The 15,555-nt window shown below is 37.0% G+C and overlaps 1 protein-coding gene across 2 annotated transcripts in view; it reads left to right on the top strand.

The window, feature by feature from the left end:
- Positions 1–15,555, top strand: part of NADK (NAD kinase) — a 40,045-nt gene that overhangs the window by 14,777 nt on the left and 9,713 nt on the right. Inside the window, exons 4-12 of one of the 2 annotated variants that reach the window (XM_075114315.1) lie at positions 2,882–3,011; positions 3,564–3,672; positions 3,917–4,002; positions 4,286–4,388; positions 5,225–5,376; positions 5,802–5,901; positions 6,523–6,680; positions 7,865–7,947; positions 9,025–12,342. In XM_075114315.1, coding sequence (XP_074970416.1) covers positions 2,882–3,011; positions 3,564–3,672; positions 3,917–4,002; positions 4,286–4,388; positions 5,225–5,376; positions 5,802–5,901; positions 6,523–6,680; positions 7,865–7,947; positions 9,025–9,172 — 1,069 coding nt within the window. In that variant the 3' untranslated portion in view covers positions 9,173–12,342. Of the gene's footprint in view, positions 1–2,881; positions 3,012–3,563; positions 3,673–3,916; positions 4,003–4,285; positions 4,389–5,224; positions 5,377–5,801; positions 5,902–6,522; positions 6,681–7,864; positions 7,948–9,024; positions 12,343–15,555 lie in introns of those variants that run through there. The other variant, XM_075114316.1, reaches the window with a different exon arrangement.

Raw genomic sequence — 15,555 nt, 5'->3', positions numbered from 1 at the left:
TTACCTTTTTTCCTTCTTTACCTTTTTTCCTTCTTTACCTTTTTTCCTTCTTTACCTTTTTTCCTTCTTTACCTTTTTTCCTTCTTTACCTTTTTTCCTTCTTTACCTTTTTTCCTTCTTTACCTTTTTTCCTTCTTTACCTTTTTTCCTTCTTTACCTTTTTTCCTTCTTTACCTTTTTTCCTTCTTTACCTTTTTTCCTTCTTTACCTTTTTTCCTTCTTTACCTTTTTTCCTCCTTTACCTTTTTTCCTCCTTTACCTTTTTTCCTCCTTTACCTTTTTTCCTCCTTTACCTTTTTTCCTCCTTTACCTTTTTTCCTTCTTTACCTTTTTTCCTCCTTTACCTTTTTTCCTCCTTTACCTTTTTTCCTCCTTTACCTTTTTTCCTCCTTTACCTTTTTTCCTCCTTTACCTTTTTTCCTCCTTTACCTTTTTTCCTCCTTTACCTTTTTTCCTCCTTTACCTTTTTTCCTCCTTTACCTTTTTTCCTCCTTTACCTTTTTTCCTCCTTTACCTTTTTTCCTCCTTTACCTTTTTTCCTCCTTTACCTTTTTTCCTCCTTTACCTTTTTTCCTCCTTTACCTTTTTTCCTCCTTTACCTTTTTTCCTCCTTTACCTTTTTTCCTCCTTTACCTTTTTTCCTCCTTTACCTTTTTTCCTCCTTTACCTTTTTTCCTCCTTTACCTTTTTTCCTCCTTTACCTTTTTTCCTCCTTTACCTTTTTTCCTCCTTTACCTTTTTTCCTCCTTTACCTTTTTTCCTCCTTTACCTTTTTTCCTCCTTTACCTTTTTTCCTCCTTTACCTTTTTTCCTCCTTTACCTTTTTTCCTCCTTTACCTTTTTTCCTCCTTTACCTTTTTTCCTCCTTTACCTTTTTTCCTCCTTTACCTTTTTTCCTCCTTTACCTTTTTTCCTCCTTTACCTTTTTTCCTCCTTTACCTTTTTTCCTCCTTTACCTTTTTTCCTCCTTTACCTTTTTTCCTCCTTTACCTTTTTTCCTCCTTTACCTTTTTTCCTCCTTTACCTTTTTTCCTCCTTTACCTTTTTTCCTCCTTTACCTTTTTTCCTCCTTTACCTTTTTTCCTCCTTTACCTTTTTTCCTCCTTTACCTTTTTTCCTCCTTTACCTTTTTTCCTCCTTTACCTTTTTTCCTCCTTTACCTTTTTTCCTCCTTTACCTTTTTTCCTCCTTTACCTTTTTTCCTCCTTTACCTTTTTTCCTCCTTTACCTTTTTTCCTCCTTTACCTTTTTTCCTTTACCTTTACTTTTACTTTCAGCTTAGCTATTGTTTGGTTAGTCATGTCAGGAAGCCTTCCAAAATCATAGTCATCTCAGACTCGTGGTATTTGAGACCGAGTAGGGTATTTTCAAAGCGCCCTTAGGCTGAGCCAGGGGACTGGACTAGACCATTGCCAGAGGTGCCTGCCAGTCTCCGCGGCTCTGTGGTTCCTCGGCTGTAAAACACAATGAGATGAAAAGTAAGGTAATGTTGAAAGCCTGGACGTGGTAGTGAGTGTGACTGTGTGTTTGTGGCGTTCTGTGTTACGGAATAACATTGAGACACACACACGACGCTGTTAGTAAAGGTTATTGGTATTAGACTACTTCATTAACCTGTAGTTTCTGCTGTATTTATATGTAGAATGTAGGCATTTGGGGAAGTAAATGAGCAAGTTATTCCATGTCCAGCATCATCATCTGTTTTATTTTAACCCTTGAAGCGCCAAATCCCCCTGTAAATTCTGCTTGGTCAGCATTTACACTAATCTGCTTTGCTTTGTGGATTATATCTGCACCATATGGGAGAGGATGGGATGACTATAATATGTGAAATACAGCTGTAAAATTATGTAGCTCAGAAGTAGATACCAATGAAGAATGAAAATAGAGCTGGGTGTTCCTAAATCAACTCAATGTATTATATTTTTTGGTTTTTTTTTTTTTCCTTAATGTAAAGTAGTAGTTGTGCTACTTCAAGCAGGTAAAGTTGTTTTGGGATCAACACTAAAATAAAATTTAGATTAGAATTTTGAAGAAATCTTGCACAGAAGTTACATATCATTACTGTTTGCCTGGAATGGAAGTACACAGCCATCTGTTCCTCTTTAAACCCTTTATTTGTGAGGCTTTTTGATAGGAAATATGAGAGTTGCAAATGCAGACTTTCTAGAATAGAGTTTATGCACTAGAGTTTTTTAATGGTTCTTAAGGCTTATCTTGAGGATTTATATGCAGGTGACCATGTGAATTGTCCGTCTCTTGTGACAGTGTTGTTTAGTATTAGTTAAACTATAGAATTTGTGTCTGCATCTACAGGCTTCAAACTGTATTGAGAAAACTGTGTACTGTTGTCAGTGAACACGTGCTGAAGGAAACATTGCTAAAAAGAAGAAAAAGAATATTTGGGTCGGAACTATTGCACTATTTCTTAAATTCACATTGACTTAAGTTGACTTACAGTATTGGATGGAAAAAAGTTTGTGCTGTAGCTGCTTCTGGATATTTCTCCTTATTTTGAGTCACTTTAAGAGGAGAGAGCACCAAGATGAGAGGAAAGCATTATGGCTGGCAGCATCAGGGAAGGTGCCAGTTCAAGAGCTTGATCCAAGAGCTTTTGTAGTGCTTCTGTTGAAGTCCCTCTTTGCAGGTGTTGCTAGCATGGTAGCAGATACAAGAATGGACACTTTAATACTGTGTTACCGTCTCAATATAGTAAAGCACTGGTTGGTTCCATGGGGGAAGAACCATCATTACAATACGAAGTCTTGCATCCTTTCTATTGTTCTAGGACTGCATGCAATTATAATTCAGGATATATTCGTAACAGACCAGAATGTTGTCAAAGCAGAAGGTAGTAACAGTCCTTTCTTCTATGCTCTAGGCACATTCAGGATCCAGCAAGCCAGCGGTTGACATGGAACAAACCTCCCAAGAGCGTCCTTGTTATTAAAAAGATACGTGATGCCAGTCTGCTGCAGCCTTTTAAAGAGCTTTGTGTGTATCTTACTGAGGTAATGAAATACAAATTCCACTTTTTACCATAACTAAAAATTTTACATCTAAACCATTTTCAATTACTGATTCTGTTGAATGTGGAACGTGCAGAATTGTATAGTGCGAACAGATCGTTCATTGCCACTGGAAATAGTAAAACTTGTTTCAGAGCTTAAGATCAGTACTCAAGTACTTTTTTTAAGCTCTGTACTTAAAGTCAAAACTTTCATTCTGTTTGCTATTCTGAATTACAGGGAATGGGATATACAAAGCTTTAAGCCTTGAACAAACAGCATTGTTACTGTATCCTGTAATCTGTATTCCAAAGTTTAGTTTAATTTATTAGATAAATTAATATTCGCTTATCTGATAAAGACCTATAGATAAATTTTGCATGCTGCAAAATTCTCATTAGAATTAGACCACACGCTAAAAATAAACCCCACGACCAACAGACAGACCACTTTAAAATATTATTTACATGTTTTAAACTAATGCAAATTATGGGGAGAGTCAAATATTTTGTTATTTTAAGAGGTTGTTAACAAGCTTATCTTAACTCTCTTAAGGAGAACAATATGATAGTGTATGTAGAAAAGAAAGTGTTGGAAGACCCTGCTATAGCTAATGATGATAATTTTGGACCAGTGAAGAAGAAATTTTGCACCTTCAGAGAAGGTATGGTGTAATGATTTCTCGAAAGTAAAGCTGAAGTGTATTGCTTGCTTTTCTTGGTATTTCTGTAGTTGTTGAGTCAAGTTTGTAAAACTCATGTCTTTTGCAAACAGCTGTTGTTACATCTCAGTTGTGGGTTTTTTTATAGCTGTGATTGAATGTTGGCATGCTGCACTTAGTTTATGTTAGGAAATTAAAACTGTTGATAAAACTTAATTCAAAACACCTGTTTCAATGTTGCTTCTAGATTATGATGATATCTCCAATCAGATAGACTTTATCATATGCCTGGGAGGAGATGGGACCTTACTTTACGCTTCTTCACTTTTCCAGGTTGGTCTATATGGGAAATAAAGACATCTTTTCTTCTTGAAGTATTTGCAGGTTGTTTTTCTTTTTTTCCTTTATTATTCGGGACAGCATTTGTCCTTTGCTCTTTATTCCTTTTTTAATCAAGCTTGTTTTACCCTATACCTTCTGAAAATAATGTATGTAATGTGTTGTTTTTATTATGCATAGTTGAAGTTACATCAATAGTCAAAATATTTACAGGCAATTAGTTGAAGTATGAATTGCTTTTATTCAGTAGCTTTTAAATTCTTTTCTTTATTGATAGGGTAGTGTACCTCCAGTTATGGCTTTTCATCTGGGATCCCTTGGATTTCTTACTCCATTTAATTTTGAGAATTTTCAGTCCCAAGTCACTCAGGTTATAGAAGGTAAATTTAAGGGGACAAGGTGTGGTGTTTCTTTTTGTTACATTCTCTGTAGCTTTTTCCAAGACTAGTAAATTTTCTTAACCAACTCATTTAGGCTGTCCCGTAAGATTGAGTCACAAGAGATGACTACTAAACTAACAGAAGTACTGTGTTGCATTGCCCCATCCAGTGCTGCTTTCTGTACTGTTCTGTAAAGGAAAATGGCTAAGAAATAACTTTGTCCTGTGTAGCATAAACAAGTAAAAGATGATGCAGAACTTATGTTAAATGACAGATAAACATACAAATAGTGTAGCTCCTGAAGTCTGTTTCTCTAAGCAGTGCAGTGCTTAAATACCAAGAAGTCTGGCAAATAAAATATTTGAGGAAAGAAATACTTTGTTTCTTTAATAGGAGGTTATTTGAGTTGCATCCAGAGTAGATTCCTGGAAAGATATGTAAAATGCTTGCTTTGCTAGAATGTTGTATTTTCATACGTGTTTCTAATGCACTGATTTTCTTTAAGCTTAGCTTTTGTCTTAGTGAGGATCACGTGAGCCTAGCAGCGTTTTCCAATCTTGATCATGTCCATATGAAACTTAAGTTTTCTTTTTACATCGTGAGGAAAGGGAGGAAGGACTGGGTTCAAGTTTTATTTCAATTTTGCTCATTACTACTAAAAATGAGTTTTGAGCTTTAACCAAATGTAGACACTTACCTTGTGAATGAAATTGAGAACATTGAAAGCACAGGCAGTAGACGGATGGCGTTTCATACAGTTTGCTAGCCATTACAGGGTTCTATTTACTATACTAGCATATCATTTTTGTGTACTTTCCTCTATATTTTCTTCCTAGGCAATGCAGCGCTTGTTCTACGAAGCAGGCTGAAAGTGAAAGTAGTAAAAGACCACAGAGAGAAAATGACAGTACAAAATGGTATAGAAGAAAACGGAGTAGTGTCTACAAATATAGAGAAAGAAGTGGGCAAGCAGATTATGCAATATCAGGTCAGAAGCAAAATAAGCAAAAGAACTAATAAGCTGCTTGTAACTTGCTTTGTATTTGTTTGAGGGTGTACTTGGTTACTTTCTGCAATAATAAATGCTAATATTGTGCTTTCCTGTAGTAATGTTTTCCTTCTATTTTGAAAATGAAGTAGCACTTCTAAAATGGGAGATCCCAAAGAAAAACCCTGCATGTTAACCAATGCATTAACACTAACCCTGTTAGTGACCAGCTTCTGGAAGTAATTCTTAACAACTGAAAACTTCAGCTGGCACTTGTTAAGACAGAAGTGTAAAGAGAGTCTAATTTGGCAGGTACTAAATCAGCATGAATTTTTCAAAGACTTGCAAAGCATGTTTTGCTTGTCATTTACTATGTTGCCACATCAGCAGTAGCGGACTGATGTTAATATTTGATGTCATGGCAGGTCCTAAATGAAGTTGTAGTGGATCGTGGTCCTTCTTCTTACCTTTCCAATGTAGATGTCTTTCTAGATGGACACCTGATAACAACAGTGCAAGGAGATGGTGAGTCTGCTTGAGTTAAATTGTTTATCGGTTTGTGTGTAGGCTGTTGCTATTTTACTGGAGGATTTTCTCACATGGAAACTAAATCTCAAGCTTCAGTTCACTTGTGACAGAAAACATTAGTGTGCAAAGAATAGGTATGTTTATTCATTGGTAACTAATGCATTCCACAGTGAAGTATTAAAGCGTTGTAATCTTTGTTTATGGACAAGTGAAGGCAAGCGGCCGTTCCTTGTGTATGATATGTTAGGACTAAAGGCAAGAAATAGCTCAGAAGAAATTTGCTTGGGTATCTGGAATTTGCTGAAGGTCTAAGATCTCAACTCATGAAATACACGAGTTCATCTTTAAAGCTCTTACCCTTAAAAAGATGAATGCCACTGTTACAAAGTTGTGTAACCTGCAATTTAGAAGTTTATGCAACTTGAAGCCATAGAACAAAGCTGTGCCAGGATTAGAAGAGAGTTTCTGACGTTTTGTGTATTAGGCTGCAATTCTCCTGTGAAATACAAGTTGATACATTCTCTGCTTCATTTTCGTAACAGTTACTTCTTAGTTGTCTTCTAAAATAACGCATTGATTGTAATGCTAATGTAAGTGAAATTTTTGCTCCTTTCACAGGAGTCATTGTCTCCACGCCGACTGGTAGCACTGCATATGCAGCTGCAGCAGGCGCTTCTATGATTCATCCAAATGTTCCTGCGATAATGATCACCCCGATCTGCCCTCACTCATTGTCTTTCAGACCTATTGTTGTTCCTGCTGGAGTGGAACTCAAGGTCAGCTTCTGTTATGTTATTTCTCTTTCTAAGTTAACAGCTTTTTTTAATAACCGCGTAAACCTGACCAGGGCAGAAATGGTTAGGAAATGCTGTGTGTCTCCTGTGTTCTTTCATTTGTAGGAGGACCAGATCAAGTCTGGCTGAAGAATGCAGCTTTGTTCAAAATAACACACCCACTAGGGGAGTACTTTACAGTGCTTCCTACTGGATTGTAGTTGTGTAACGTTCTGCAAGATGGGAACGCGTACATTTGCATCTGACTAATAAAATTTTACATCATTTCAGCTAAAGTGCATGTAAATCAGTGGTGTTTAAGGGAATGGAAAATTCTACTTTTATTACTAAAATAACAAAATTGCATATTAAGATTATATTGGTAGAGTTGTCTGCAGTTCACTAATTATTTTTTGTTAATGCTGTCTTGCAGAAAAAAATCCCCACGTAATACCTGAACATAAAATTGACTTAGTTAATATGTATTTTTAATAAATACCCATATGTAAGCAAGAACCCCTTTCTGCTTCTTGTGTCTGTTACAAGCCTCGATTCTACTTAAGTTGGAAGAGAGTTAGTATGTTTAGAAGCACTCTCCTAGGGAAGTTAGAAGATTAGCATTAAGAAATAAGTGTGTGCTGGGGTTTTTGTTCCCGTTTTACAACATAAATTGAATGTTTACTCATGGCACTGCTCTTGGTCCACAGTTACTTTCATGTCAGTGGGTGTTACTGACCAATGGTAGTCAGTTCTTTTTTCTTAATCGGAATGTTAAATAGGAGCAAAACTTCCTAAATCTGACAGCTTTAGATTCATTATGTATTTAAATCTATTTTTCTGGATTAACTTTATTATTCCTCTGGAAAGTAATGCTAAGTCAACTCGTGTAACTGAACTAAAGCATGCGCTGGCTATAACTGGGAGGTCTTTCTAGTTTATGACCTTGTACTTATAAGGAGGCGGTTTATTGCATATAGAAAAATCTATGCATGTATACCAAACATGAAATGAAGGTCTGGAACTTGTGTGGTATGTTACGGCACTGTTTTTCTGGACAGATTACGAATTTCAGCGCAACTGTAAAGTTGTGAAGGGTCAGGTCTGTACTTGGAGGACAGGAGGTGTTTGTTCCTTGCTCTTGTAAAATAGGTTTTGGACCTGAGTTTTAGTTCTTTTCTCTCTTCCAGATCATGCTCTCCCCGGATGCCAGGAATACAGCATGGGTTTCGTTTGATGGAAGAAAGAGGCAGGAAATATGCCATGGAGACAGGTCAGGCATTTTCTTTGATTGTATCATCTTTCCATAAGTATAGAAAATACTGATTGATGTACTTCTCTCATTCTCTAACATTTGTCAAAAGGGTTGCTGGCAGTGAAGAAACGAGCTGTTATAAACCCTAACACCTCTAACAGCACAAACTGCGCTAACAATGTTTAATTTCCAACTTGAGATTTTATATCTTCCTATGAAAGCAAGTGAAGTGTTAAGACAAAATCATGCAAGCACTGCATGCTTGGCAAGGAAGAAGGACATGTCTTTAGAAAATTCTGTAAATTTAACTTAAAGATAAATCTTAGGAGTTTGAGAAGATACAAGCCAACAGGAGTTGCCTGTAAGCAGTGGCTCTGAATAATGCCATATGGCTTAAACTATGTTAACTTAGTGAATGGTTGTGGTCACTTGCAATGCTATTGCCTTGAGTGAGCACAACGCAGCGTGTGGAGTTTCCTCAGTGCTTATGTGCAAGATGTGGTGGCTTATCATAATGGGTAGTGACTTAAGGCAACTTTGTGATATGGGGCTGGCAGACTTGCTATTCAGGATGACTTTTTTTTCCCTTGGTCCGTACAAGTTGGCAGGAAGGAAAACGTATAGCTGCCATGATACTCCATCTTGAACTGTTTGTATTTCCTCTGAGGTTGAAAGATCTATAGAATAGATCAGGAGACTAGTAAGGATTCAAACATGAGATTTGCCCTTTGTCAGATGCTGCTGCTGTTGCTTATAGTTAAAACTTGAACCTTAAAGGCCAAGATGGTGACTTATATTTTCCCTTGTCCCTGTGCTGTTGATGTGAAGACCAGCAGAAGGCTGCAGGACATCATGGAGTGGGTTCAGTATTCTCACTGTGCCAAAGAATGCTGTCTGCAGTGCATGTTAACAGTTTTAAGCCCTGTGTTCACTCTGTTCAGATGAGCCTGCAGAGCTGGTTATTGCTTGATTATGGAAACTCGCTGTTTTACCAAATTGGCTGAACATAGCTCTATGTTAGCTAGGGAGTAGAAGGTTTTTTTAAATTGCTATCCATTGCCCTTGACTGACTGGGGTGTTCCTGTGTTGTTGCAGTATTAGCATCACTACCTCTTGCTATCCCCTTCCTTCGATCTGTTTCCGAGATCCGGTGAGCGACTGGTTTGAAAGCTTGGCTGAGTGTTTACACTGGAATGTTCGGAAGAAGCAAAATAACTTTGCTGTTGAAGAAGAAGAATTTTGAGTGTCTACATCTAACAAGACTCATGGGAATGGAAAGTGGCAGTATCCCTTCTGTATGCTTGGAGTTTTTAAGCTTTTGGCTAACAAGTATGGTCACCATCTCAGACATATATAGTGATTATATCTGTCTGGTCTGTTGATGGCTGGAAATTGTTGTGCGACTTCCTGTCTACTGAGAGTAGGAGTGGAAGAAATCAGGCTCTCGTTGTAATCCAATGTGAATTTCCTTAAAATGAGCAATATGAAGATGGATTACTTCTGATTGGTATTGACTGCATCTGTAGATTTGATTGTAACCTATAACTGACCAGTAACATGGTAGGCTGAATGTAGATATGTAATAGAAAAGTGGCACTAGAAAAGTGGCATTAAAATATTCTGTTTAATTTGGTATATTTGTAATTCCATGTAAGACTGCTATGCTTGTGAAGGCTCTGAGAATTGTTCTTTTTTAAAAAAAAAAAAAGCTCCTCTTTTTTAGCTCGAATACATCTTACCCAGAATAGCTTCCCATCAAGACAGCACTTAAAATACTTTCTCCTTACTTGTGAATGTGACACACTGTGAAAAAACATCCATGAAGAATGTTTTTTATTAATAGGTGGAACTAGTAAAAAAAAAAGTACATATATTTTTTATATATCTCTTGATCCTTGTGGGTCCCTTCCAGCTCAGGACGTTCTATGATTCTATGATCTTATGCCCATTTGAACAGTGTTTGACCCTTGGCTGTCATCACTGTGTAAATATCCACAAGAAGCATGGATGAGCGTTAGCATGGACTTAGTTGGCAGTTACACTGATCTCCAGTTTTGTAGCTGAGCTAGTTTGTAGCTCTGTAGTTCCTGTTGGTGGGAATCATCAATGTATTGGTTTTTCTTAATCTTGTTTGATTCTGTGGAATAAATGGTAGCATTAGAGACTATAAAGAAAAAAAATTCTCCAAGTGTTCAAGAAGAATCTGGACTTCAATTACTACTATACTGTCTAGTTCCACTATTGTCTTGAAGGAAAGAAATATCCTATATTGGGCCCTGAATGTCCTCAACTTCCATAGATACCTTCCAGCTCTTGGTGCTGAGTAATACAGGAAGGGATACTGCATTGGTAGGCTGATAAATGAGAGGACACATTCCCAGTAGAGTAGCAATGGTGCCTTCAGCACACTCAAGATATTCTAAGTCTCATATTTACTTTTTTAAGATGCTTTCAAATGTTTCTAACTTGTCTATGTACATATTTTATTGTGTGTGCTTTTATGAAAGAAAAAAAAACAAAACCAAAACCCAACAAAAAAACTAGTTGGGGAAAAAAGGGTTTGCACTGTATTTTAACTGAAAAATATCAAACCCAAGTATAATGTTTACATTTATGTTCTCTGTGGTGCAGTCTCATGACCATAACTATCCAAACTTTCACATTTTCAAAGTCTTGCTGCGTTGGTCATTGAAGGAATGGACCCTATCTGTCACATTTAAGCCTGTGGCATAGTATTGTGGAGGAATTAACTTACTGATTAAGGTGGGATTTCCTTGGAAGTAGAATGAGAAGCTCAGTTGAACTTTTCATAATTGTCTTATGTTATGTATGTGATCCAAAGTGGTAATGGGAAAGGTGTTAATTTCTGAACTCTGCCTAACCTGCTGTTGTCTGATGGTTTAAATAATGTCTCTTCCATTTTGGACGCTGCCCTAGTCTGTCTAATTTTATTAAATCCAGGTGAGAGCACTTTTCCATAAAAGAGAACAAAACTCATGGTTAATGATACAAATCACAATGAAATTGTGTTAATATAAACACTCACTTTGTAAATGTTGTAAAATAGAATATTGTTTTGACTTGGTCTAAATAGATGGATTTTGTGATATCTTGGAGAATATCCAGATAGCTTTTGGGATTTGTTTTATCACTGTTTTGAAGCTGCTTACGGGTTTCCGAGGTGGAGTATTCAGTTATTTAATAGCTGTTTACTTTTTGAACTATGGAAGTGTCAGACTTTTTGTTTTGAAACTATTTTATTTTAACATGCAATAATTGAGAAAAGGAACAGGGTATAGTGGCTCTATAGGTGTATTGTGTAAGTAAATGGAAAACGAGCGGAATACTAGGCATGCTAGGAAGTGGAAATCATTTTGCGGAGGTGAGGCAAAATGATTAATGAGCCTTATCTAGTTTTTTTTTTTAAAGATAAGCCTATATTCAGCCCTTTTTATTTATGCTTTTTATAATAGTAAAACTATTATTGACTAAATTGCCGAACTTTAATTTTCAGAGTGCATAGCTTATAAAACCTGTAATGAAAACTTACCTACCTACTTTCTGTAGAATAGATCTATATTAGGAGTTGTCTTTAAATTTATCACGTAGTGCAATTGCATTACTGGCTTCGAGGCTTCTGCAGTTTTGCTTGTACAACACTTCCCGCATGATAACAATCTTATTTGGATCACTGAGCAGCCAAATACAGAGCTATGACCACTGATGGAAGGAAGGAAAGTCATATGATGACTTTAGTCTTTTGCTTTTTCTCCAGAAAGCTGCATTGATTATAATTTTACTAGCTGCTTTATATCAACCCAAATTGCGTTAATACATTACAAATCTATCTCACTGTACAAAGTCCCTTTTCAAGGCCTTTAATCCGCAAACCAGCGATTCACAAGCAGGCTAGTGAGGTTTAAACAGCACTCAAGTTTTGCATATTTAACTACCTAAAGCGTGAATAACTTCTGTTCAAACCACAGCTGAACCAGAAGAAAGCTGTAATGCAGACTTGGTTATATTGGCAATAAAAGCTCGTTTTGCTGATGTAGCTTACTCAAAGTAACTTGTTTAAACTGTACTAGTAAAGTAGGCTTTTGCCGATTAAGAGCAGTGTTTCTAACGTAAGGGTTTGTAAATGTCACTGTACCTACAAATCCTTTCCAGTCTACAAAGGGCCAAAATGGAAGCTTGGAAATTCATTTGTTGGGTTTTTTAAAAAAAAGTTATCTCTAGTAGAGGGTTTAAGAAGTTACTAACAACTGATGTAGTATGGAATAAAGCAGTGTACTGAATTCTTCAAAGAGGAAAAACCCTGTTACATATTGTTAATGCTTTGAAAACTTGTTTTAAATATTGTTGAAAACAAAATATTTTTCAATCCTTTCAATAAAATCTTTTTGTAAAGTTGCATTTGTAAAGCAGCATTTTGACTGTTGAGAGTATAAGATCAGTTATACACAATTACTTGCTTGGAAGGCAAATGTCCGCTGTGGGGTTTTGATACGTTGTCTCATGGCACAATAGCAACTGTTTTCTAGAAATACACCTAAGGTTTCTTTGAATGTATATGTCTGATACCCGTCTTTCCTCAAAAGTTTCAGAATAAAAGCTGGATTTGCTGTGCAAGGTGGAACACATCAGTATGACTAGCTGGGCTACCTTAACGACTTTTTTGAAGGCCCAAGAGTAGAAAAGTGAGGAAAGAAATAGGTAAGGGCAATAATCTGAGCTAATATCATATAATTTGGATATCTAGTGAGTTTAAGATTGAACTTGTAGTTTAAATGCCCATTCCATCCTTGCCTTTGCACGTTGTGATGAAGTTCTAGGCACTTCTTCCGCTAAACTTGTGGCTAATGATTATGATTAAGAATCTTTTTATGATTTCATAATTAATCTGTACCTATTCCAACAGTTCATGCATGTCAAATGATTGATAAATGTGAGAAAATACCTCACGCAGGTAATGCAGCCATTTTTAAATGGAGTTCATTTGCTTTACAAGATACCTTAGAGTTTTCCATCTTTTCACGCCTGGCTAGTGACAAACTGTTGCTCTCTGTGGCCAAAGCAATAACTCACCATTCCTGTGACAGTGGCACTCTACTGCCTACGCATAAAGAAGGGAAATAGCACTGCTAACAACTGAACCCTTGTTTTGCAGATGATTCTATTGGGATAGTTTATATGCGTTTTGCTAGTCCTGTCTTGCCAGAATGAAGGCTTCTTACTGTTTTCAGTTGAAAAGGCCCAGTTCTAGCACTGAGAGCTATAATCACTGTAGTTTGTTGAACCATTAAAAAGTACTCTCCACCCATACAGTTTTTCCAAGCTGAGGTATCAGAAATTTTGGAACAAAACCAATTCAGCTGGGCTGATTAAAAAATGGCTGTATCGATTTACCCTGGGTTTTTAAGAGTTAGGAGAACTTTAAGTAGCCCAAAAAAGGAAGATTTGGCCATAAACCTGTGTGAAGCTTGAGGCCATCTTTTTCTGGTTTTACCCTGCAGTGCATCTACGTGATAAGATGAAATGGATGTTGGTACCAACGTGTAGTTTAATCTAGATTGTTCACATAGGCGTTGGGCGGCAGTATGGATTACAGCCATCTTCGGAAGTAAAAAACTGTCATACTGGATGTGAAGGTTAATGCAGCTTGTACTCGCTGCTGTTCCCTGAAATATTAAATGTAATTTAATCTGGGTCTCCCTTTTTGTGCAGCAGCCCTACTTCTTGAAGACAGCGTCATGCTCCTTGTGCAACTGTGGGGTGACCTACTGCATTGCTAACAAACGGATTGGTAGAGAAGCATATAGCACTTAGAGCGGTATTAGGATTTGTTTTGTAAAAGCGTGATTATGTTCTAAAGCCAATTTGAAGTAGCCACACCAGTTAATGACTTGTTACTGTGCAGCACAGGATTGCAAGGCCTAAATTCTCTTCCTTACTTTATCAGATTATCTTTGTCTGTCTGTGCTGTGTTCTAACTTTCCTGGAATCCAAATTAGTATCAGCTGTTGCGCATGTGCACGGCAGCTCGAAGCTTTTTTAAGGGGAGTCGTGAGCACAAAGAGGAAAAAAAAGAGAGTGTGGTCTCGTGTATTGTCCTCAAACAGAAAAGCAGGAAACTGTGCCCAGAGAAATGCAATTACTTTGTAGTGATGGGAAAGTAGCAAGTTGGTTCATTTTTTTCAGTAATGCACGGTAAAAAATTGAACTCAAAGGCTTGAACAAAGAACAGGTAGAAGACAATAGTGCAAAAAAGAAGTTTGAGTGGTTTGGACTTCTTCCTGAATATGAAAAAGTAGCCTCTCTACAGGCTGTTTTTGAGACATTTCTTATACAGTATGGAAAAGAAGATGGATCTAATGAGGGGAAGCGTTTGTGTATTTATCAGGTGTTACTTAAAGAATTTGCACAGATTACCAAAACCTGAAATTTCCTTTTATGTATCATTCTGGGTAAAACTTGCTAAATGCTTTTGACAGGAAGCTCTTGATGACACGTAGGGCAGTAGCTTCTATTTGTTTGACACAGTGTTATTTGTTCTCATTGTTCTCCTCTTCTATTGGTGAATACCAATAAAATATGTGATGAGTAACTTTGGATTTATCCAACGTTAACTTTGGATTTAGCTGGATTAATCTCCTGCTTTAATAATAGAAACTGTAAAGTTGGTTGTCTCAACCAGTTGGTCTAATGATTGCCTACATCCAGGATTAGAATGGGCAAAAAATAAAGTGCTTCAATTTAGAGTAGGCCAAAGATATTGTCAGCGGTTTATGGCAGGATTGTGTATCGGGGAACTTTCGCAGGTTCAGCCTAGTATCTCTTACCTACACAAGTATTAACTTCACGATCTTGTGCAAAAGAGCAGGCAGATTTCCATGGGAACTTAACAAGACCTTAGTCAGGAATAAGAACATTTTTCTGGGGGAAACAAAGTTAATTCCCCAAGGCATAACAATACATTTTTGCTTTTGGGAAGATAAATGTTTAAATGTAACCACAACTTTTTTCCTTCTAATGAAACAACTGTTTCTGCCGCCATCTTGCTCTGAAGACAAACGGAGCATAGCACAAGCCTACTACAGCTAATTTTGACCAAGTACAGGCCTGCTGCCTACTGTAAGTCTTCCCGTACCAGTCCTGCTCTAGGCAAGACCTGCTGCATGTTTGCTTGTTTTAGAAAAGGATTGAATATGCTTAATTGTGTTCCTCCATTTCAGCAACAATTCATAGTCACATTTTGACTTGTGGAATGAAGTCACAGTCATCAGCTGGTACTCTCGTGCTTTCTCTTGATATTGTCAGCTGCATGCAGTCTGACCATACACATTTAACCTCTTCATGCCTCCATTTTGCTCTATAAAATAGATTTGTTTCAGGTTTAGAAGAGTAGGATGAGGATATTTTTTATATAAGTTTTGAGGTCATCCTTGCAAATTTCCCTACTAAGCTGCAGTAAACTATTTTACCTACTTTTTGCAGTGTAGAGGTACCTGCAAGTTAAAGATGTATCTGAAGAGGAATGTGACAGCAATGTTCACAGCACATGTGAATGGCAGTTCCAGCCTCTTCCATACTCTGTTTGTAAACAGGCTTCCCATGCTGCTGATA

The sequence above is a fragment of the Phalacrocorax aristotelis genome, chromosome 19, assembly GCF_949628215.1.
Source record: "Phalacrocorax aristotelis chromosome 19, bGulAri2.1, whole genome shotgun sequence".
Lineage (NCBI taxonomy): Eukaryota > Metazoa > Chordata > Aves > Suliformes > Phalacrocoracidae > Phalacrocorax > Phalacrocorax aristotelis.
The sequence above is the reverse complement of the archived record's forward strand: the minus strand, read 5'-3'. Positions and strand labels throughout refer to the sequence as shown.